Source organism: Danio rerio, chromosome 7 (genome assembly GCF_052040795.2).
Source record: "Danio rerio strain M-AB ecotype USA chromosome 7, GRCz13ab, whole genome shotgun sequence".
NCBI classification, from domain to species: Eukaryota; Metazoa; Chordata; class Actinopteri; order Cypriniformes; family Danionidae; genus Danio; species Danio rerio.
In genome coordinates, this window is record NC_141027.1 from 22,864,546 (window position 1) to 22,887,544 (window position 22,999).

The 22,999-nt window shown below is 37.5% G+C and overlaps 4 protein-coding genes across 7 annotated transcripts; 3 read left to right on the forward strand and 1 right to left on the reverse strand.

Annotated features, from left to right (window-relative positions):
• Positions 1–3,565: 3,565 nt before the first annotated feature.
• Positions 3,566–5,494, reverse strand: tifa (TRAF interacting protein with forkhead associated domain). Of its 2 annotated transcripts, XM_087259610.1 has the most exons (3): positions 5,414–5,494; positions 4,915–4,969; positions 3,566–4,819 (listed from the first exon to the last, which is right to left on the reverse strand). In XM_087259610.1, exon 3 carries the CDS (start codon positions 4,777–4,779, stop codon positions 4,198–4,200), a length of 582 nt encoding a protein of 193 aa, XP_087115736.1. In that variant the 5' UTR covers positions 4,780–4,819; positions 4,915–4,969; positions 5,414–5,494; the 3' UTR covers positions 3,566–4,197.
• Positions 5,495–7,161: 1,667 nt separating this feature from the next.
• Positions 7,162–10,672, forward strand: rbm4.3 (RNA binding motif protein 4.3). 3 transcript variants are annotated; one of them, NM_213317.4, is given in 4 exon segments: positions 7,162–7,184; positions 7,927–8,359; positions 8,443–9,088; positions 9,456–10,672. In NM_213317.4, coding segments are annotated over 2 exon segments (1,026 nt in total). In that variant the 5' UTR covers positions 7,162–7,184; positions 7,927–7,950; the 3' UTR covers positions 9,060–9,088; positions 9,456–10,672.
• A 477-nt stretch (positions 10,673–11,149) lies between these two features.
• On the forward strand, positions 11,150–16,265 carry rbm4.2 (RNA binding motif protein 4.2). The gene is given in 4 exon segments (NM_199677.2): positions 11,150–11,347; positions 11,922–12,351; positions 14,141–14,900; positions 15,088–16,265. Coding segments are annotated over 2 exon segments (1,155 nt in total). The 5' UTR covers positions 11,150–11,347; positions 11,922–11,939; the 3' UTR covers positions 14,884–14,900; positions 15,088–16,265.
• A 220-nt stretch (positions 16,266–16,485) lies between these two features.
• On the forward strand, positions 16,486–21,829 carry rbm4.1 (RNA binding motif protein 4.1). Its single transcript, NM_199705.1, is given in 4 exon segments — positions 16,486–16,572; positions 18,152–18,592; positions 20,236–21,105; positions 21,606–21,829. Coding segments are annotated over 2 exon segments (1,260 nt in total). The 5' UTR covers positions 16,486–16,572; positions 18,152–18,180; the 3' UTR covers positions 21,084–21,105; positions 21,606–21,829.
• Positions 21,830–22,999: the final 1,170 nt, after the last annotated feature.

Genomic DNA, 22,999 nt, shown 5'->3' on the forward strand with positions numbered 1-22,999 from the left:
GAAAAAAAAATGGTCTAATGATGTTGTCAATGACAGATTGTAAGCATAAGAATCAAACTATATTATGTACTTTAGAATTATGAATAGTATTCTGCTGTAATCACTTTACTGTGCATTATTGCCAGTCGCCTGGGCAAATTTAAAGTCTACCATTCCAAGTCTATACACAAAATTCAACATTTTAAACAACAGTAGACCTACACATAGGCCTAACATTGTTGTTTTACCATAAGTTTGGGAAATAACAATAATTCTAATAGCCTACTCATACTGACCTTTATCTTATATCTACAGAATCATGAGGAAAATCTAGATCTTTATTTTAAGCAAAAAAAAAAAAGTCATGATTCTCATTTTAGCCAGAATCGTGCAGCCCTAAAAGCAGGTCTAAATCACTGTTTAATTGTTTAACAATAAGCAAATACTTTTCTTATGCTTTTAATGCCTAAAAAACATTTCAGTTCTTGTTCGTCCCCTTCTGTGACAGAGCTGGGGGAAAACCTGATTGGCACACATAAGAAAATGTTATCCCAATGAAAGACTCAACACTGTTCATGTTTCAGTGATTCAAACTCACCTGAAACCCAAAGCAGATACTATACAAAGATTTCAATCTGAACACGTGCAGAGACAAACATTTGAAAACAGGCCTTTTTTCTCCTTTTTGCTTTCGGCCTGACATTTTTGACCCAGTCAGTCTGAGGTGTCATCTTACACTCCTAAAAATAGCTCTTTCAGCGGGGGGGTTTCCACTGGAACTCTATTAAAATAAAGCTTCCAACAAAGGGTTTTTCCAATGATGCCATGTTTTCTAAGGATCCCAAAAGAACCTTCCAGTGATTAGTTCTTTGAAAGAAAATGTTTTCTTTATGTAGTAGAAACTGTTAATAATCTAAAGAATATTTTCCACTGTAACTCGGCACATACCAACATAACGTAGTAGATTATAGGGATAGTTCACCTAAAAATGAAAATTGACTCAATAATTACTCGCCCTCAATTGGTATCAAACTTTTATGAGTTCCTTTCTGATGAACACAAAGCATGGTATTTGGAAAAAAGCTTGAAACCTCTAATTATTGACTTCCATAGTATGAAAAACAAATACTTTAAATGAATGGTTACCGATTTCCAGCTTTGTTCTGTATATTTTCTTTTGTGTTCAACACAAGTAAGAAAGACAAACAGGTTTGGAACAAGTTAAGTATGAATAAATGAAACATTTTCATTTTTGCATGGGTTAACCTTTCCTTTAAGCAATATTCACATTAAACGTTGTGCAGTTTGCTTCTCTTTATTTTGGCGTTAACCTCTAACATAAATGTACATAAAAATAAGATTGACAATGTGCATAACAAAGAATGTGTAAATGTCATGTGGAGTTTCATTCTCAAAGATTTCTGAGCATGCATTGATCATGTTCTTGGGTCACTGTTTACTGATCACTGTGTTCTTTGACCGATTTCTCACTTCCTGCCATTTCCACATTGTGCAACATGTAGTTCCACTTTTTATTCGATTTCTTTGGTATTTGTTCCTTGAATGGCTTGAAGCACATTGACTCATTGTGACCTGCTGCACTGTGTGTATCTGGTGGGAAAAGGCAGGAGACGTAAAGGGATAGTTCACCCAAAAATCTAAATTCTGCCAATGTTTACTCGTCCACTTGTTCAAAACCTTTTAAAACACAAACGAAGATATTTTGAAGAAAGCTGGAAGCGGTAACCATTTATGTTCAAAATATTTATTTCCTATAGAAGTCTGTGGTTCCAGGTTTTCAGCTTTCTTCAAAATAGATTGTTTTGTGTTCAATAAAAGAAACAAACCACTTGAGGGAGAATGAATAATAGGTTAATTTTTAGGTGAATTATTCTTTTAAACTCTTAATGTGTGATTATAAACCACACAAGAAGCCATTTTAAGTCCCAAACAAAAGCGCTGATAAAGTAAACAAGCATAGATGACCACAAGATGTTTAGGGAAGTATGATATATTTACATCATGGTGTTTACACTGCAAAAATTTAAATACAGAGTGATGTAATTACATTGTAATGTGGACGGAACATATGATGTAAAAGCTACAGGACAACACATATTTTTATGTTGCTTCAACTTAAAGTTAAAAACAGTTTAACCTCATATTTTTTGTCAGTTTGATTGATGTAAGTTGAGATAACTAGAAAAGTTAGTTTGATTCAGCTAAAAAAAAGTTAAGTCGGCAAGATTGTTTTTAATTTCTCTTTACCTTTGGTTTTATGGGGTCTTTTCTAAATACAATAAATATAATTTTCAGAAAGATTAATGACTGCTCCTCCTGAGAGTTGCATCAGAGTTTCGATTTTATCTGTTCTGACATCATTTACTGTAAATCACCTGCTGTCTGCCTTAACTGATGCATATCAGCGATTATGTTGATTGTGGGAATGAGAACAGGAGATGAGTCTATTGAGTTTAAAGTAAAGGTATAAATGAATAAAGCAGTAGAATAGTGATCTTAGGTGTGTTTCAGTTCATGGGATTAACCTTGCAATCTTTCTTGAGATCCTAATTTACCTTAAGTAATAAAATGGGGTAAAAAGGTGGGATAAAAGTCCTGCTTTGAATGTTATTCCCGGTTTGACAATTGGAACATTTATAACTGCTTTCTAGAGATCAGTAACTAACCATGATCTTCCACCAGTATGAAAAAAAAGGAAGGAGAAGAAACCTTTTCAGATATTGTAACACTAAAATCCAGAGTTCCTTAATAATAAATACCTTTGTTTACAAGCAACAAACTAACTACTATTGCTCAGAAACTAAAATACTAGATTGCCCACAATCGATTTGTGTTGGGATAACATAAAGGAATTAAGTTAACATAATAGATTTAAAAAATGTGAGTGGATTGAACATAAAACATTTAAGTTGTCTCCCAAAAAACTCAAAAGTATTGTGTTGTTTCAGCTCATTTTAAATGAGTAGTATGAACAAAGACCAAACGTTTTTTTTTTTTTTGAGTTAAAACACCTTTTTTAACCTTTTTTACACCAAAGACGCCAATAAGTTGATTTTATATTTAAGAACACTATCAGTGCTGTATCAGAAAATTATTTATGATGATTATTAATATTTAGGATTATATATTATGTATAATATTATAACGATAAAACATCCATCCAGTTTTACTGCACAGTCCATTACAATTGAAACATCCATTGTAAAATAAATAATTAGCTTTTATATAGTCATGGCATTAAAGCAAATTATTATAATGTAATTTGATAAAAAAAATAAATAAATGTAACAAGTTGTTCAGCTTAAGACAGGGGTCCTAAACTCCCACCCCAATCAGACACACCTGGGCTAGCTAACAGGTTGTTAGTTGTCTTGCTAGAAATGTCCTGGCAGGTAAGCTTTTCACTCATCATAGCACACATGCTGCTGACGATGTGGCAATAATAGTGATTTGATTTGATAAAAAAAGTGATTTGAGGTGTGTTGAGACAAGTTAGAGCTAGACTATGCTATACATTTCCTTTAAATTAATTATTTGTTTTTGCCTGCTAAAAAGACAATCTGGATAAAATATGTGTACAAAAGTTTATTATATATATGATATAATGCAAGATATATGAATAATGCTTCAATCATGGTATTTCACATTTTTTTAAGAGACTGATTCACGTTGCACAATGTAACAATAAATACAAAACAAATCAAAATATATAATAGTCTCACAGATGCATTGAACAATAATGGAGAGAAAACACAATGCTTGTTGTGAGCAAATGCATAACGAATATACAATAAAATAAAGTACAACTTAAAATATCTGTGCAAATGAAGGAAAACAATGATACCGTATGCACAAACATGCTGCATTCCAGTGGAAATGATAACAATGTTTGTAATGTCTCTTGCAACACAAGCTAAAGCAGCATTTTAGTAGCCTCTGACTATTTAACAATACAGTAATAACATCAAGGATAATAATAATTATAATAATATACAATTTATAGAGTGGTCAACTGCTGCCGTGCAGAGCAAACCCCAATATACACTCAAAATTAAATTGGAGTGTAACTCATAGTGCTGCCACAAATAACTGCATGGAAATGGCTGGTAACACTAAACTTGAAATTGTGAAATTCAAAGACTGAAGCTGTATTTCCTCTTAAAACACATTAGTGTAATCTTTGAAAAAGCATTGTATCTATACCACGAAAATCGTCTCATCAGACTCCAGAGGCTCTTGGCTTGTAGGTCCTCCATTCTCACTGTTTCTCCAAGGCAAGCCGGAGTCCATCACAGGCTGCCTGCATGGCACACCGATACCCATTTCCTGTGAAGGGGAAGTATTGCATGTTTCAAACAGGATTTCAAATTTATTCTTTGAATCTCCAGGTTCCTGCCAAATCAGCAGCTCGTATCGTCCGAAACGGAGGAGCACCTTGTCATTAAGCTCAGCTCGTTCAAGGTGTTTCAGTTCAGAGCTGCCGACCATCAGATTGACTTTCTGGCTCAAGTTCTGGATGGTGAAGCTCAAGATAGAGCTGTTGGGTTTTCTGTACGCCTGTACTGAGAGCTGTTTTCTGGAGACAGTGGTGTCATTTAGCACAAATGGGCAGGTTTCTCCATCACGGCCAAGCCTGAGTGGATCTTCAGCGTCCATTTCGTATGGTTCGTTCAAGGGCAGGTTGTGGAAGAGCGGACGGTTGGCTTGATTCGGGTGGAAAAGTTGTACGTGAAGACAAGTGAGCAGTTCTTGAGTCTCAAGTTTGCTAATGTCACCCATTGTGAAAGACAGAAGGGAGAAGAACTTCTGATATTTAGACCTAAGAAAAAAAAAGTTAACAAGCAAGCACATTAGTTCACTGAAATCACTTAGACAGTTCACTCAAAAATGAAAATTTACTCGCTATTTACTCACCCTTTATCAATTTATTTGAAGATATTTTGAAGAAAGCTGAAAGACTTGTCAACTTCTAAAGTAGAATACAAATATTTAATACATTTTATAAACACTTAATAGTAAATATTAGTAAATGATATATATATATATATATATATATATATATATATATATATAAACTATATATATATATATATATTTTTTTTCTATTTATTAATTTTATTATTTCCCCGCTCCCCAACATATTAAAGTTAACAAAAGTAAATAGCATTCCAGCTTTCTTCTAAATATAGTTTGTTTTTAACAGAAGCAACTCAAAACATTGGCCGAGGGGAGTAAATTACTGCAGAATTTTCAATTTTGGGTCAACTATACTTTTGGTTTGTAGGACAACAGAAATCAATGACCTGATTCATTGCACTACGCTAGCGAACTATTTTAGAGTAGCCTATGCTGTTTGTAAACACATGTAGCATAAGTAAAGTTTCGTGATAAATAAAATGAAACAGACGCTCACCTTCAGAAACTGGTTGCAAAGATTATCGACTAACGGACAGCTGCTCCGAACGGACTGTTAGTAAGAACTGCAGAAAACAACAAAGGGGGTTGCATCAGAAGCACTGAAATCCACCCCTTCCAGCCTGGGACATGTGACACTAGAAAATTCCCGAGTTGCGCAATGCATGAGACTTGAATACTTAAGCTATTTGTACAATAATATGTTATAATCACAGAATTATTTATCCAGTAAGCTTGGAGTGGAGAAGACTCATTATTATTGAAAAAAAGTAGGGAAATAAAGTTAAATGTTTAAACTTGAAGCACTCGAGACATAATAATGACTAGATAAAATGGTTGTTTATATATTACTAAAACACGTTTATGGTCATCATTTTATGAGGTCTTATCAGCCATTCCCGATACCGTCTTAAAAAGCTGTACAATGACGAAAGCTGATGAGAAATGTTAGCCTCCATCGGCTTTTCCAGGAAGGTGTTGTGTGTAGATTGCATGCTAATTTCGTCATCACAACCAAGTGTTTTTCGAACAATGTTGGAGTCCCTCCACAAACAATATATTTTTAAATCCTCTCCCTCATTTGTAATTTCTTAATTTAAATCGATTCCTTACCTTTCTAAAAACAAAAAGTGTGCAAGTTAAATTAAAATGAATGTTGAATAAAAATATCTTGGTTCCAGTAAGTTAATTCTGTTTTTTTTCTTTTCTTTTTTTTTATTTTGTACTCCCCCTTTATTTTTTTCTCATTTGTAACTTATTGTTCTTATCACCTGTTTGTAGCCTACTTGTAGTCTCTCTTACAGATTACTTCCTGATTTATATTGTACAATTCTTCCTTTCTAAATAAATGTTTTCTAAAAAAGCAATGTTGGAGACCCAAAGACGTTTTATTTCATTAAAAATCCTATTTAATAAACATATTAAATACAATTTCGGAACTATCCTTTATCCATGCTACAATTTCGGAACTATCCTTTATCCATGTAGATACTTTTTTGTAGCGAATAATTAATCAAACCTGATTTAAATTTCATGTCTGATATAAGTTCGCAGCTAACTCGATAACAACAATTCACGTAATGACGTTAGTGTGTTTGTTTACTGCGTCTCTTTCAAGAGACGTTGGTGAATGTTGAAAGACTTGTTGGGTGGGATGAACAACAGATCTGTTCTTCTGACAATTTCCCTGAATTGGCAAAGGGATCCTGAGATTTTCGTATAAAAACTTGTTGCGTTTCATATAAATGTTTAACCTGATCCTGTTGAAAATCATTAAACGCTTATGCATTTTCTTTCATTATTGATTTCAGTTCTCGTAGTTGCCATGGTAGCACACAACATAATCGATGCATCTATGCTCGACTTTTACAGTTTCACAACAGTAATGTGCACGAGCAGTTATCTAGATTATTGAAACTGAACTCGGATAAAACGATGTTCAACTTGCTCTTATGGAGCCAGTTTAAGCGTGGACATTTAGTTCGGCTGACTGACATTTAGTTCGGCTTCAGTGTTTGCAGTAGTTTATATCGGAGTCTGAATATGACTGATTTAATCTTCATTAGCTGTCCGTCAATATCATGTAAACAATCCCAAATCGTTACGATTTATGTACATCACATAATCCTGTTTTACTTTATTCTACTACAGAGTATTCCGCGTGATGCACGTTGTAAAATTTGATTGGCTTATTCTGCCATAAGGGCGGGACTAAAGAAATATATTACTGAATGACCCACCCTCTTCCTCATTGTGGCGAGGAGAAAGCGGTGAGTGTTAGTTCCTGTTCTTTGACCTTTATAAACTTGATTTTAAATTATCACCAGCGTATATAATTTATTATTTTTGACGCATGTAATGTATATATGTATAGTGCGTTGAAACCCTATTAATTTACTAACCGTAAAAAATCGTCTGATCGTCGTTATCTCGGCGCGCAACGGCTGTTCGGCTAACACTAGCTAAGCTAACAGCGTTAGCTTATTCAAACCTAAAAACGAAGTTTGCTTTTAAGGCACGGGCCATATATCAACGATCATTCGCTGTATTCCTTTTGTAAGTAATGCTTTTTCGAATATAAGTGTTTTAAAGGACATCCCGTGAATTTTCAGAGGGTTTGTTCGATGCGTGCTAGTCACCTAGCATTAAGTAATCACACGAGGCCGTGGCGTATGTCGTAGGGACGTGTTATATTTTTTTTCTGAGTGCCAAACTTTGTTAGTTTATATTGAATAGTTTTAACGTAATCACTTTTATCAAGTAGTATTTGCATATATGTAGGAGTAAATGGTTTAAAAGAATTTGCATAAACTGGTCTGACTTGATGTGCTTCTCAGTTACAGTAAAATGAAAGCTTTCGATTTCATTTTTATCTTAAGGCGTGTTTTTCTCATAGTAAGCTATATTTAGGTTCAACATGCATACCACAGCGCATGATGTAACCACAATTGATTGTATTGGATTCTGGTAGCTCATTAAAGTGTTTATTTTTTGGGTTTTGTCTGTTTATAGGCTTGGCATAACACATCTGCAAAGATGGTGAAGATCTTCATTGGTAATCTGCCTCAGCAGGCAGAAGTAGACGAATTAAAGTCTCTGTTTTCGCAATATGGAACAGTCACTGAGTGCGCCATTATCAAGAACTTTGCATTCGTCCACATGGATGATCGCAAAAGTGCCACAAAGGCCATCAAAAACCTTCATTTGTACAAGCTGCATGGAACACCCATCAATGTTGAAGCAAGTCGGGGCAAGAACCAGGGTCCAGTGAAGCTTCACGTTGCCAATGTGGAGAAGGGAACCGATGATGAACTCAGAGCACTGTTCGAAGATTATGGCACCGTTGCAGAGTGTGCCATAATTAAGAACTTTGCCTTCGTACACATGAACAACTCTGATGAAGCCATGGATGCCATCAAAGGGTTGGACAACACTGAATTCCAAGGTATAAAGCTGTTGTCTAATTGCTTGCTTCCATTTCCACACTTGTGGCATTTTCAAGTATTGATTTTGTTTTTGCTATTGCAGGCAAACGAATTCATGTGCAGATTTCCAAGAGCCGACCAAGAGGAGAGGAGGATGACTATGGTCACCCTGATGCTGGATACTGGCCACCCCGTTACCCCGGTGAACGCCCAGAGCCCCCTGGTTATCCTAGGGGACGCTATGGGTACCCCCCTGGCCCTCCTCCACCCCCGCCACCTCCCCCGCCCAGACGCTCCCCATACCCAGATCGTGCTGCTCCAGCATACGAGCGCCAACGCGATGTGGTTGACTATTATGAGAAGTACCGCGCTCGTCCTTACGGTGTCGCATATGATGACCGTCGTCCAGGCGGCATCCCCCCACCCCCTCCGCCCCCATCTTCCGCTATAATGAGAGATCGAATGCCTGGCAATGGCCTTGACCCCTATGAGCGACGCCCCCTCCCACCCCCGCCAGCTTCATTCTATGCACGAGACCGCAGTCCCATCAGACGCGCTCCTCCTGCCCCTCCGGCACCCGCAGGAAATGGTTACTCATATGAGCGTTCTCGTCTCTCCCCCGTCTCCATGTCTCGGGCCCCGATGTACAGCGTGCCTCGGCCCAGAGACCCCTATGCTGACAGGGCGGCGCCTCCTCCACCACCTGCGCGCTACTATTAGAGTGCACACCTGTGCTTTTGTAACCCAAGGTGAGAATAGGACCCGCAATCTAAAAATGCCCTAAAACTCAGGTTTTATGTACTTTTTTTAATTTTTTTAAATATATATATTTTTTTTCATTTCTGCGTGTGATCTAAATGATGCGCACATAGCAGTAACGTAAACTTTGTATCAAAGGTGCTGGTTCGTAAATTCACGAATGGTCTTTTTAAAGCAGTGCTCGTGTAACAGTGGCCTTCGCATCGAAGTGCTTTAGATTGTAAATTGAAGTGACCGTATTCATTCTTCGTAAAATTGAACTAGATTGCACATAAATATGTTCTTAAACTTGTCGGTTTTATTTAATCTCAAATGACACTGCAGCCGTTTGACTCATGTGGTTTGCTCTCTTTCCAGGTGTAAATTATTCAACAAGATCGTCGTCGTCGTCTCCAGGTGCACGTCCCGCGATACGTCTTTGTCTGCCAGAGCGCGTTGCGTTCGCCTGCGCACCATAGTGGAAGAGTTCTGTTGCGGACTGCACATTCTATAAAACAACCGCTTTTACACGCTTAAAATCGTCCTCATGATAAATTGTCAATTCTGCTATTTTTTTTATTATTTTGCCTTTGTTTTTATTGTTTAGCTTTTTATAGGTGAGTGCAGCACTAAGCCAGATTACGTAAATTAGGTTAATTTGCTGGTTTAAAGAATAACCCATTTAAGGGTAAGGATAAGAGTTTCTTTCAAAGAACACATGTATCACACTGTACCTTTTATCTTTAAAATCTGGATGAGTTCTTTTGTTATCAATCTACTGTAACATGCGCTATGACAGAGTTTTGATTCAGAGCTAAAAATACATTTGTGTATAAAATTTCTTTTTCCCTCTCCTTTTCCTCTCCAATACATTTGTTAGTGCGGCATGCAAGTACGAATACAGTCTCCGCAGCAATAAAACATTTTCGTTTACTGGCTTATTGAAGTTGTGCTGTAAGTGTGTATTTTAATTGCAGAATATCGCAGTTCAAAGACTTTGTATCTTTTTCTTTCATAGGGACAGTTGAAAGTTTTAATAAAAAGACTGGAACATGGATCGTCGTTTTGCTTTTTTTGCCAACCTGTTAAATTTGCCTAAAAGGGCATAGAAGTTACCAAGCAACCTGGTTATTGAAATATTCGCATTAGAATTCATAACCCCTGGTTAGCATTACGAAGTATGGGACTGCATCTGCGGCGAAATTCCTATCATTCTATCGACACTTCGTCTGTATTTGCAATAAACCAGTGGCGTCTAAATTTATGTACTCAATGAAATCGTTTAGAATCAAGTCTATGGACTTCCCAATATTTTCATAAACAATCAATGGTTCTTTTATAAACTTAATGTATGATTTATGCCAGGTAAGTTACTTGATGTATCAAGGTTAAGCATGCATTTTATCTTGATTGTAACAAGGTGTAGGTTTATAATGCATATAGCCGTACTGCATCTACAAGTTACTTTGTAAAATAGACTTGATTCAGGCTGGCCTCCATGATTAAGGGTAAGTTTTATGTAAACAGTTAATGATTTTCCCCCCCATTTTATTCTGTCTTGTGCAAATACTGCAATAAAAATATATAAAGATGGCTGTTCTGTCATTTTCCTCATGATTATTATATGAGATGAAAAATGCATGTGATGCATCCATAATGTTCTCAATAAAAGCATATGTTCATTTGGTAAGTGCACAAATAAATACATTTTAAATAAAGCAATAAAGGTTTTGATGTAAAAGTATCACCTGTTTAGGTAAAATAAAAACGGTGCATACGAGTTTTTCATAGTTGCATGTTAATGTCCGCACCACTCAAAGAAAGCTACACAAATTATAAAATCTTTTTTTATACGTTTAAAGAGTTAATTTACGCATTTTTTGTTCACCAGAGTGTTAAATATACCAAAATATATAGATATATCACAAAATAGATATACATATTGCTATCAAACACTTGTGTAGGTGTACCGCATACATAAACTCGACTGCATACGCTACTATACAGGTATATAAAACGCAACCAACGCTACGGTAGTACCTTTTAATATGCAAGCACTTGCATTAATGTTTATCGGTAATGAAGACTGGACACATATTTTGTCTTATTTAAAATATTTTAAGCACCGTCTTCGCAAGCTATTCAGACATTTGATAGCTTTGCGTTTTTCCTGTTTGCTTGTGGACCGGAAGTGCTGTTGGTGACGGCGGGCGACTCCATTTTAGGCTTCATTCATCTTCGCAGGGCGGTGAGATTACGTGCTCGCAACGGTAAGGCAATGCTAAATCAGTACAACATGCGATTTTGATTGTGCTTAATACCACTGTTAGTTTAAATTCTACATTTACTTAATGTAGTTAATAGCGGAGTGCTACAAAAACGAGTATTCATGATAAATCGACGTTTATTTAAGTGTAACTTGATGTAACGCTAGTCGTGTTAGCTTAGCATAACAGAGCCGACATCATTGGCCTACAGCTTTTTAAAAAATCAACCGACGCTTATCGGCCTTACAAATTCTTGTATCGGGTGTTAAAATACATATTTTATATATAATGATAGACACCGAAAGGGGGTTAATTCGTGATGGTCACGCGACTCCGTGGCCTAACTTACAACGCGAGTAAATTCAGCTGCGCCACAACTTCCATTTAAAACTGAAACCGATCTTACACTTTACACACACACACACACACACACACTGCGTGTTTATGGCTGAGCTGTATGTAAATCATTCTGATGCGATCGATTAGTTGTGTTTGGTTTGTAGGCCAACACAACAGTGATGTAGGGAAACATCTGTTGATATAACGTGCATTTCGAAACTATGCTCCCTCTGTCCAGGATTAAACGGCAACAAAGATGGTTAAGATCTTTATTGGCAACCTATCCCCGACCTCGACCGCGGACGATCTGCGCTCTCTTTTTTCGGAATTCGGCATAGTAAAAGAGTGCGACGTGCTGAAAAATTATGGCTTCGTGCACATGGATAGTAAGAAGGAGGCCGAAGCGGCTATCCGAAAGCTGCACCATTACGAGCTGAAGGGTCAAGCCATAAATGTGGAGCTGAGCAAAGGAAAACCAAGGGGCTCCACCAAGCTCCATGTGAGCAACATCAGCAGTGGCTGCACCAACCAGGAGCTTCGGGCTAAGTTTGAAGAGTACGGACCCGTGGTTGAGTGTGATATTGTGAAGGACTATGCATTTGTTCACATGGAGAGAATGGATGATGCCATGGAGGCCATCAGTGGGCTGGAGAACACCACATTCCAAGGTGAACAATAACCCTGAAACGACGAAAGTCCATGGTTTCCCAAAGTTGCTTTTAACTCCTTACATTTTTTTTTTCTAGCATGGGAAGAATGTGCTACAGGTTTTTCTAGAACTTTGGTATACTGATATTATACTATTCGTAATTTACTCAACTTCAGGTCATTCCAAACACTTAAGGGGTAGTTCCCCTCCAAGTAAATTATCTTTCTAAATTGTTTGCAAACCTTAATGAGTTGAGTTCAGGGGCGGACTGGCCATCTGGCAATTCTGGCAAAAACCAGAAGGGCCGGACCAATTTTTAAATGTGGGCCGGTAAGTTTTTTTTTTTTTTTTTAATATATTGTTTTTACGTGCAGGAAGCTTTTATTATTATTTTATTATTATGATGTTGATAAAAAAATAAATATAATAATAATAATAATAAACGTTAAGCATTTGGCCCAATCGGCGACGGCCGCCTGATTTCAAGATTGGCCGACCCAATCCAAGATTAAAATCTGGCAAGAATGTCATTATTTTACCATCTGAACACCAAAATAAATACTGAATGTGCGTGTCCGTGAGTGGGGCTGTGTCGATGTGGTAATGTGGGCTGATGTGGTTACAGTGCCAGGGCTGAATTTTTGTCCCAGTCCGCCCCTGGTTGAGTTTATTCTTTGCGTTAAACACAGAGATCTATTGATGAATGTTGGAAACCAATAGTAATAGGCCCTTTTTACATATCTGGGTTTCTCGGCAGCAGAAGTCGTCTTTTTAGGGCAGTGCATGAGAGAGTACTACAAATCTTTTTTTACAATCCTGTTTGCTGAAATAATAAAAGAAAAACGCCAAAATGGTGTTATCAAGACTTTCAGAAAAAGGGGAAAAAAAAAAAAAAAAAAAGTCAGACTGAGGCAAGTTTACTCTCTGCCCCATAGATGCTGCATTAGAAACATCTCGCATAAGCTGTAAATAGTTTTTTTGTAATTTGACACAAAGGTGATGTAATACATAAATGTTAATACACTTTAAAAACTTAAAAGAATTTAAGATTATGATGTCCGTTGAAAACGTCATAAGTTTTGTGAAAAGGGTCTATTGGCTTTAATTGTTGGTAAAATTGGAAAAAGGTACTGCTTTCCAACCAACATTCTTCACTCTTCTTTTCAACTAAAAAGTGACGCTCAAACGGGTTTGGGACATGTGAAGAGTGAGTAAATAATATTTTTTTTGCTGAACAATCTATTATTACGCTTCATCTTTTTTTACACAAAAAGAAGCTATTTTTAATGAAACTTATGTTTTTTGGGTCTTGCCATTGAAAGTCTATAACCAGGATGATTTAAACATTTAAAAATAATTATTTCTCTTCAGAACACTTGGATTAATCACTTAATTTATTTATGATATAAAGTTTCTAGTTAGTTGGTAAAACTTTATCCGCTCAGATATTGGCTTTACATGTATTCATATATCATAACAGTATGTATATATGATAGTTGATAGTATGTATATATAAATATATTATTTTTAAAACGAAAGAGATTTCTGACCCCCCCACCATTATTGTAACCAAAAAAAAGTTTATAAACTGATCATTTAATCCAAGGCTTTTGGACAAACTCAGTTTGGAATGACCCTGAGGGTGAGTAAATAGTGCCAGTCTGTTACTTTTTCGGTGAACTAACCCTTAAAGTGCTGTAAGTACAAAGTAGCTGTCTTGATGCAATAATTCTCTCTTTAAAATGACGGTTTACGTGAGCGGAAGAAAGTTTTACATTGTCTTGCGTGTGTTTTCTTCCTCTCAAAAGGCAAGCTGATCAAAGTACAACTGTCCACGAGTCGTCTTCGTACAGCGCCCGGCATGGGAGACCAAACCGGCTGTTACATCTGCGGAGAACAGGGCCATTGGTCCAAAGATTGCAGGCATAGCCAGAATGGTAGCTATGGCGGAGGCATGGGGGGATACCCCAGTAGAGGCCCTCCAAGAGGCGGCCCGAGTTACGGCATGGGTGGCCCTGGAGGTCATCCTAGTAGAGGTTACCCAGCAGGGCCACTTCCCCCTCCCCCACCCATGAGTCGGCGTCCCAGCTACGGCGAGTATGGAGCAGAGCCTCGAGAACGGTACCTAACCAGGGTGCCGACCGGCTATCCTGAGCGACCTCCTGTGTATGAACGAGATCGCTTCGGGAGCATTGACTATTACGAGAAGTTTCGGGCTCATCCAGCTGCCTCTAGCTACTATGAGGATAGGCCTCACGCCATCCCCCCTCCTCCACCTCCTCCCCCCCTCTCTTCTTCCTCCCTCTCAAGGATGCGATTGGCTCCTCCCAGCCTTGATCCCTATGAGCGACGCCCTCTGGCGCCTCCACCTCCCACAGCAGCAGCAGCGAGCTTCGCGCGGGACCGTAGTCCAATCAGACGTGTGGGCGCCGGTGCGGAAGGCTACTCGTACGAGCGCTCGCGACTTTCCCCGGTCTCAAGGAGCTCATCGGCTTACAGCCTGCCGCGGGCCAGGGAGGGATACACCGAGCGAGTTCGATACGCATACTAAGCCACACACATGCTAAGGTGAGCGAAATGCGGGTCGTTCAATTTGAGATATCAGCGTGATCTGTTCTCTAAGCGTAAACCGTTTCGAGTGCACTAGTAAGCAAAGCCACTTTAATTGGGTTCAAATGTATAGCCAAAAATAACCTGTTGAGTGTTTTGTCTCATGAAAATATTTTTTTTCCATTTTTTTTTTTTTTTCTTTTAGGTATTGTCAAGTGATGAGACTTCTGCTCCACCGATATGACTTTGGCTTGATCAGATGCTTTATTGGATTTCAAAGATTCAGGATTGGATAGGCACATTCAACACAATGCTTATTAGCCCGCCATGTTAATGTATTACCCATGATACACAAACTGTTGTTTAATTACCAAATGGAGACATTGATTCATGATTGCAAAGAAAGTTTTGGTTTCTGCTTAGCTTTTCACTTTTATCAGGAGGTAAGGTGGGGTTTTTCATGTCAGCATAATATTTTAACTGCTATTAATTGCGATTTAAAGATGCATATTTAGTTTCTTTTTAACGAATTGTTTTTTTTTTTCTGCTTTTCCCTGTCATGTTGTGATCACTTATTTAGTTTTTGTGCTCCAATTTTTTTCCTTTTAGCTGTTGGGTTGACTTGCCACCTTTTTTTTTTTTGAGTTTTTGTGAGGACAATCTGGTTATTTTTCTTTTGGCAATAATAATGCCAGCATTGTGTATATGCGGGGGGTGTGGCAATCTGTAATCCTGCAGCTGCAACAGACTTAATGGGAAAATAAACTCAAATTCGACATTCCACTTTCTTTTTATTCTTATTTTCTACAGATGATTGGTATGTACAAACTGTTTTTACATCTTGCTCGTTGAAATGTCTTGTATCTAATGCGTTAAACTGGACATACAACTTGTTACTTTACCAATGTCTGTGAGTGTTTTTTGAGAGCTTGTTTATTTGAATATACTAAGGTTGTTTGATCGTTTCTCCCTTCTCAACTGACTTAAAAAAGAAAATAAAAAAGATCTGATTTAATACAACCCAAGTAGTTGGGCAGCTTTCAGGTGGATGCAAACTGTTTTGTGTTCTGTTCACACAAATGACTGTTTATGACAGGAGATGTTTAGATTGTAAAAAGCACCACGTAGATGAAAAGGTTGGCTTCACATGGAAGTGAATTGAAAATCTGAATGCGATGTGCTGACCAACTCTCACTCAGGGCTTTGTCCACCTTCGAGACTGCTGGCGTTCACTGGCGTTTCTTCTTTAATGGGTGCCTTGGGGAAGTTCTGTGAAAATGTTTATAAATTTGGTTTTCTGTAGTTTGTATATTTCCTACAGAAGTCAGGAGTGTGTTTTATGAATTATCTTTTGTAATAAACCGGTATTTTGGTGACAATAAATCTGTCTGTGCTTCATACTAACATCTTATTTTCTTTAGATAGTTGCTATTCATTTTACTTTATCGTATTTGGGGCTTGGTGCTTATGTAACATAATGGAATGAACTATCTGGCCACGTGCTTGGTGGAAAAAAAAATGTCTGAAGGCTGTCGAATTGCGAGCAATTTCAGCATATCTTCGGTGGAGAAATGAAAAGGGGATGGGCAGCAGCGCTAGCATCATGCGATTCTCCAACCAGCCTCGCTTTATGCGACGCAACAGTGACGCCATTTCATCTCGCACCGGCTTCTGCAAGCATTGTGAAAAGGTATGAAACACATCCATTGTTACGTATAAATAACACAATGTTTTCTAGATTAACGTTTAATCACTTTGTCTTAGCTTTTGTGTATGTCGATTAGGCGTTTTGTTCGTTCTCTACAGTGCTTTAGCCTTTATTCTGGTTAGCTAGTTGCTGCAAGGCTAGATGGATGGTGGGCTAACTTGGTTTAGGTAACGCATGCCAAGTGAATGCTTTGGATCCCATTGTTAATACACAACTTGTCGCGTATTGATGTTTTAAATGTATAGATTTTGTCACTACGCGCCTCGTAAATCAGTGCACGGAAGATAGTTTTTCTTTTCTCCCATTGTCCTCTGCTAGTGATGGGAAGCCCGCCTCGTTTCGCGACTTCTTTTGAACAGTTTTGTGGCGTGACTGGAGATAAATCTTTAATGCACGTTTCCACAATACAATTATTTGTTAGAAGGAACTTTGTAGCTGTGCAATAATTTAATGTAGCATTTCTCCTCGTTTATGGAGCCAGCTCAGTCTCAAAAATAATACATTTACTAAATGAAAACCTATGCATGCACAACAAAATTCATATTTACAAAATCCAATTTGTAAACGAAGTTTGTGAATCCACAAGTAAATATAATAAATATTTAAGCCAAATAAATTGGAGTTGCGTATTTTTGAATCGTGTTTCGAACTTACGAATTAGATTTGTGTATTTATGAACCGTGTTTTGAATTCACAATCTGATTTTGTAAACATGAATTGTGTTTGTTGGAATTGTACTTTGTATTATTTTTGAGACCGATTAGGCTCCATAGTTTACTAGTTTTTGTACCGTAATCCAAATGTAGTGTAAAGTGATCAAATCCTATTCATCCTCAAGAGAGAGTCTTAGTTTTATGATTTAATAAACTGTTCACCTGAGATGAGAAACACTCCATTTAGTTCCAATTCAGCCGAATCTTCCTAAAGATTGGGTTAATAATAAAAAACTGTTTTTGATTCAGACCATGATGTCAACATCTGTGGAACAAATGACCAGATTTATACAGTTTTTCCATCATTTACATTTAGATTTTAAGCTTAAAACAAGCAGTTTGTTAGGAAATCATGTTATTTGTGTGCATTGTGTTTAAAGTGATAGGAAAGTTCTCATTTACTTACCCTTCACATTTTCCTCTTTATTAGTATTGTTCCTCCGATTAAAAAATGTTTTTGTAAAACACGGGTAAACAAACTGTTCTTGTCCCTTATTTACCTTGGTCACATTATTATGGAAGTCAGTGGGACAGTTGATTTACCTCAGCAGGAAAAAAATGAACTCATACAACACAAGTTTGGAATAACTTAAGGGTGAGTACATTTTGGCAAATTTTCTGTGAACTTTCCTTTTCAAATGATAGTTCACCCAAAAATGAAAATGTAGTCCGTGTTTACTCTCCGTCAAAGCGATTGCAAACCGTTGAATGTTTTACTTTCTTACACTATTCTAACTATCCCTTTAAATGTGCCTTTTATGGAATTATAAACTTGTATGAAGCTTACCATTCTCTTTAGATGTGCACTACATGTTCTTGATTTTTCTGTTTTCTTTTTCTCTCAACAGATCCTGAAATTTGAATTTACATTATTAAAATGGTGAAAATCTTTGTTGGGAACCTCTCGCCGAACACTACGGCTGAGGAGATCCGTTCCCTCTTCTCTCAGTATGGCAAGATCTCAGAGTGTGACATTGTGAAGAACTTTGGCTTTGTGCACATGGATAGCAAATCGGAGGCAGATGAAGCCATTCAAAATCTTCATCATTACATGCTGAATGGTATGGCCATGAATGTGGAGATGAGCAAAGGGAAACCCAAGACCTCTACAAAACTCCATGTGGGAAACATCAGCAGTAGCTGCACCAACCAAGAACTCAGGGCCAAGTTTGAGGAGTACGGACCTGTGGTTGAGTGCGATATTGTGAAGGACTATGCTTTTGTTCACATGGAGCGAGTGGAAGATGCTATGGAAGCCATCAGTGGCTTGGACAACACAGCCTTTCAAGGTGAACCAGTATGGTCCTTTGACCTGTTTAAATAAAGAAAAATAATATTATCTTGTTACATTACCAAAAGTGAGCATTTCAGGTTGGTAAGTAGAAAAATTGGTAAGTGATAAGTGAGTATAATTTGGTTTATTTACTGCTAGCTTACTATACAGAGATCTATGGAGGATGTGCATGTAGTTCTAAAATGGCATTTTTTATATCAGCCAAAAACACAGGACAAAATGGACAATGGGATGACCTTAGCGTAAATTATTTGAAGTAAGAGTAAATGTGTCACCTTTTTTTCCCACACAGACAGTTCATTGTTCAATGTTAATGTTAACATGAAATTGACTGTTTTAAAGTCCATAGGTTTCTTTACTAGTAATTTCTTAATTTTGTCATTATGAGGGCCTCATTTTTAAATTAACCAGTACACTTCTATTATTATTTTTTTTTCAAATTGAACATTATAAAGTCATGCCTTGGCCCACACGGAATCTGCGAGCGCAGTTTTTTTAGCCCATCATTAAGCCTATTTATTTTCTTGTGTATGTTTAAATTAATTTCACTAATATTATTGTGATTATAATAATATTAATATTAAAATGTTCATATGATTTATTTACAATACAGTTTGTAAAGTCATATTTTCTGCCTTTAGTAGAGAAATTATATGAGAGACTTGCTTTGTTTACCAAATAGGTGGATCTAAATGCATTCTAAACATTTAATGAAAGTTAAAAATGTATTATTTTTTATTTTACATATTAAGATTTTAGTTATGATGCTCCTGAAATCATTCCACATAAATTCACAGAAATGTATTAATATATTTGTTTTTTTTTTACAAAATTCTTTGCAGAAATAGCAAAAAAATGTCCACAGATTCTGTCTGGGCCTAGTCATGCCATTTGTTGTAATTGACCATCCTTTTATGTCCTCTTTTGCTCTGAAATTCTTCAGATTGCAGAAGTAACGTGAGGAAACTGTTTTATGTTGACATTAAAGGGATAGCTCATCCCAAAATGATAGTTTACTTGCCATCAGGTGGTTCCAAACCTCTTGAGTGTTTTATTATTTTTTTTGTTCTGTTCAACACTTGTGTGTTGGAAATTGTGGAGCTGTGCATCGATGTATTTGCTCTTCAGTATTTGGCCTTTCAGCAATAAAAATTTAACCATACTGAACTAAACTGAACTTCAGCTGTGAAAACTGGACTGACACTGTTTCAATTTACCAGAACTTCCATGTTAAGCTGATTTACTTTGTAAAAGTGCTATAGAAATAAAGATGAATTGAATTGAGAAAGCTGAAAAATGGTAATCATTGATATCCATAGGAAAAACAAATACTATTAAGGTCAGAGACTACCTACTATTTTATAATATCTTAACTTCTTACTAGTTTGGAACAATTGAAGGGTGAACATTTAATGACAGTATTCTAAGTTTTGGAATGAACTATCCCCTTTAATTTAATAATAAACTGTAATGGTTTCAATGCTGAGTTAAAAAAAAAAAATTTTTGGCCGTGTCTTTGTCGATAGTTGTTGTGAATCGTAGTGTGAAGTGTAAGTTATGGCTGCATTAACTGTATTGACGTTTGCTCCGTGTTTAGTAAAACAAAACCATCATGGCAAATTTTTTCTTTTCCTTAAGGCAAACTGATGAGCGTGAAGCTTTCGACTAGCCGCCTGCGTACCGCGCCGGGAATGGGAGAGAGAACGGGTTGTTATCGGTGCGGACAGGAAGGCCACTGGTCCAAAGAATGTCCATTGGACCAGAACGGCTCCTACAGAGAGGGCCCGAGCTCGGAAGGATTTGGGCCTGTCAGGTTCGATTCGGGCGGCGATCGTGGCCGGGGTTTTCATCGCGGCTTCAGTGGCGAGCCAGCCTACGCTGGCAGCTTTGCACCTTCACATGGCTTCACCCGTGGAGCAGGGTATGCTGTCCCTGGGTATGGAAGGGGTGCGGGTTTTGAGAGTGCAATGGGTTATGGTATGCCAGCGGGCTACGGTGTTGGCGCGGATAATAGCATGGCTCCAGTGTACGGAAGCGAGGCTGCGTATGGGACTAGTGGCATGGCCTACCCCGGTGCGTTGCCTGCGTACCCGATACGACGACCACCTTATGAGGAAAGAGATCCGTATGGGGTAGTGGACTTCTACGAGAAATATCGGGCACGTCCGTACGGAGGCAGTTATTTCGAAGATAGACGCGCGGTTCAACCTCCTGTCCCTCCTCCCCCCACTTCTACGCCAGTTGTGAGAGAGCGCCTGCCCTCTAACCTTGTCGACCCATATGAGCGCCATCCCCTTCCCCCTCCTCCGGCTCCCACCTCTTCATACTATGTCCGTGAACGGAGCCCGGTCCGACGAGCTCCACACGAGGCGGAGGGATACGCGTATGAGCGGTCGCGCCTCTCTCCCATCTCTGTGCTTCCCAGGACTGCTGCGTATGACGTGCCGCGGGACCCATACGCTGAACGGGCGCGCTATGCTTACTAGCCTAATTCCTGTGCGCACTCAGGTGAGATCTTTTTAGGATCATAAAAGGTTAGGGCACAAACTGAAAGCTGTTTTCGGGGGAATTACTATCATCATTTATTCACCCTCGGATACTATATAAAAAATATATATATATACATATACATACATAATGTCAAGACATACTGATTTGAAATGGCATGAGGGTTAATAAATGATGATGGAATTTTTTTTTTTGGATGAAGTAGGTTTTTTTAAATGCTGTCTATCATTGGGAAGCAATTTTTATTCATGTCAAATTACCTGAATCTTACATTTTGCAATGTCCATATTACAATTAATTATAACCTCATGTATTTAAACTAGAGGCCAAATATGGTCATAAATATTTGACACATTATTATTTTTAGATGTAATGAATGTATTACTTTACCTGTCAAGTGTCTTATTTACATTTCAGGTATTACAGTATTGGCACGTGGAAGTCCACTAAACTAAAGCCGGAATGATTGACAGTTTTGTGATAATCTCTTCTCTGTGCAGGTGGCTCTTGGTTGCACACGGAACATTTTAGAAGTTGTGATGCTTCCTGTCTCGACTGGGTCACAGGCAGTAGAGATGGCCCACATCTCAGCACTAATCTACTTTTATTGTCATAAACTTGATGTAGTCCTGTGTTTTTGTTTTATTTTTTATTTTTTTTTATTCTTCGTACAAAAACCTGTAAATATTTTCTTCATTAATTAAAAAAAAAAAGTTTAAAAAAATCTTGTCTTTTTTTTCTCTCTAGATCAGGGGTGGCCAACCCTGTTCCTGGAGAGCCGCCTTCCTGCAGATTTCAGTTGCAACCCTTATTAAACACACCTGCCTGTAATTATCACGTGGTGTTCAGGTCCTAATTAATTGGTTCAGGTGTGTTTGATATGGGTAGCAAATGAAATCTGCAGGAATGCGGCTCTCCAGGAACAGGGTTGGCCACCCCTGCTCTAGATTAACACAATTGGGTTTTTGCAGTTGCTCTGGACACATAAATTGGGTCAAAGACACATGGTGGAAAACGGAAAAATTTAATTTTGCAGTTTCCCTTTATTTAGTAAATCTTGGAGAGCTCCTATCAGAGAATCTCACTCAGGCTGATAAACAATATTATATTAAATCATGGTAATTTATGTCAATAACAATGATAAGCTCTGGACTTATTTACTCTGTATGATCTAAGAGCTAATCAAACAGCAGAAATGTGCAACAATGGGAATCGAAAAGTATGATGATATTAGAGATGTGAGGATTTAAGAGATTTTCAGTCACCAAAAAACTTTGGGCCGACAATACATTATGCCATTTAAGGGACCCTCCAATTTTTGTACCTTCAGTCATTGTTGGGGTACTCTTTTAAACCTGGAAGCTTTAACTTGTATAAAACTATAAATCATTATGGTTTAGTATGGAGAATAATTATCGAAATTGTGTTTTATTTTAATTAGCCTTTCTTTTCTTGTTTCTTCATTGATATTCTTGATTTCCCTTAGAAATTCTCCCATGATGGGATAATAGATAGACTTCAGCATGCCAAGACTGATTTACAGAGAAAAATGAACATTTGTCATCATTAACTCGGTCTTTACTTGTTTAACTTAAACTAATTTCAGTTTCTTCCTTTATTTTTTTTACACAAAGCATAATATTTTAAAGAACCATTGACTTCCATACTATTTGTTTATCCTACTTTAAGAAAATCATTAAAAGAATTAAAACCACACAAGGTTGTGTAAATGTTGAGTTATGTATATAATTTTTGGGTGAACTATCACTTTAAATTTGTAAAAGCACAGATAATTTTTTTTAAAACAATTACTAAAATCAAATTCATTACACCCACCTGCCCATACCATAAAGAAAAATACTTGAACAGGTAAAGGTTTTGCACCCACACACAC

Excerpts from the sequence above, each read along its gene's own strand:
- tifa (XM_087259610.1), bottom strand. The coding sequence starts at position 4,779 with ATGGGTGACATTAGCAAACTTGAGACTCAAGAACTGCTCACTTGTCTT.
- rbm4.3 (XM_087259053.1), top strand. The coding sequence starts at position 7,951 with ATGGTGAAGATCTTCATTGGTAATCTGCCTCAGCAGGCAGAAGTAGAC. Across the intron at positions 8,360-8,442 it reads GGACAACACTGAATTCCAAG|GCAAACGAATTCATGTGCAG; the intron begins GTATAAAGCTGT and ends TTGCTATTGCAG.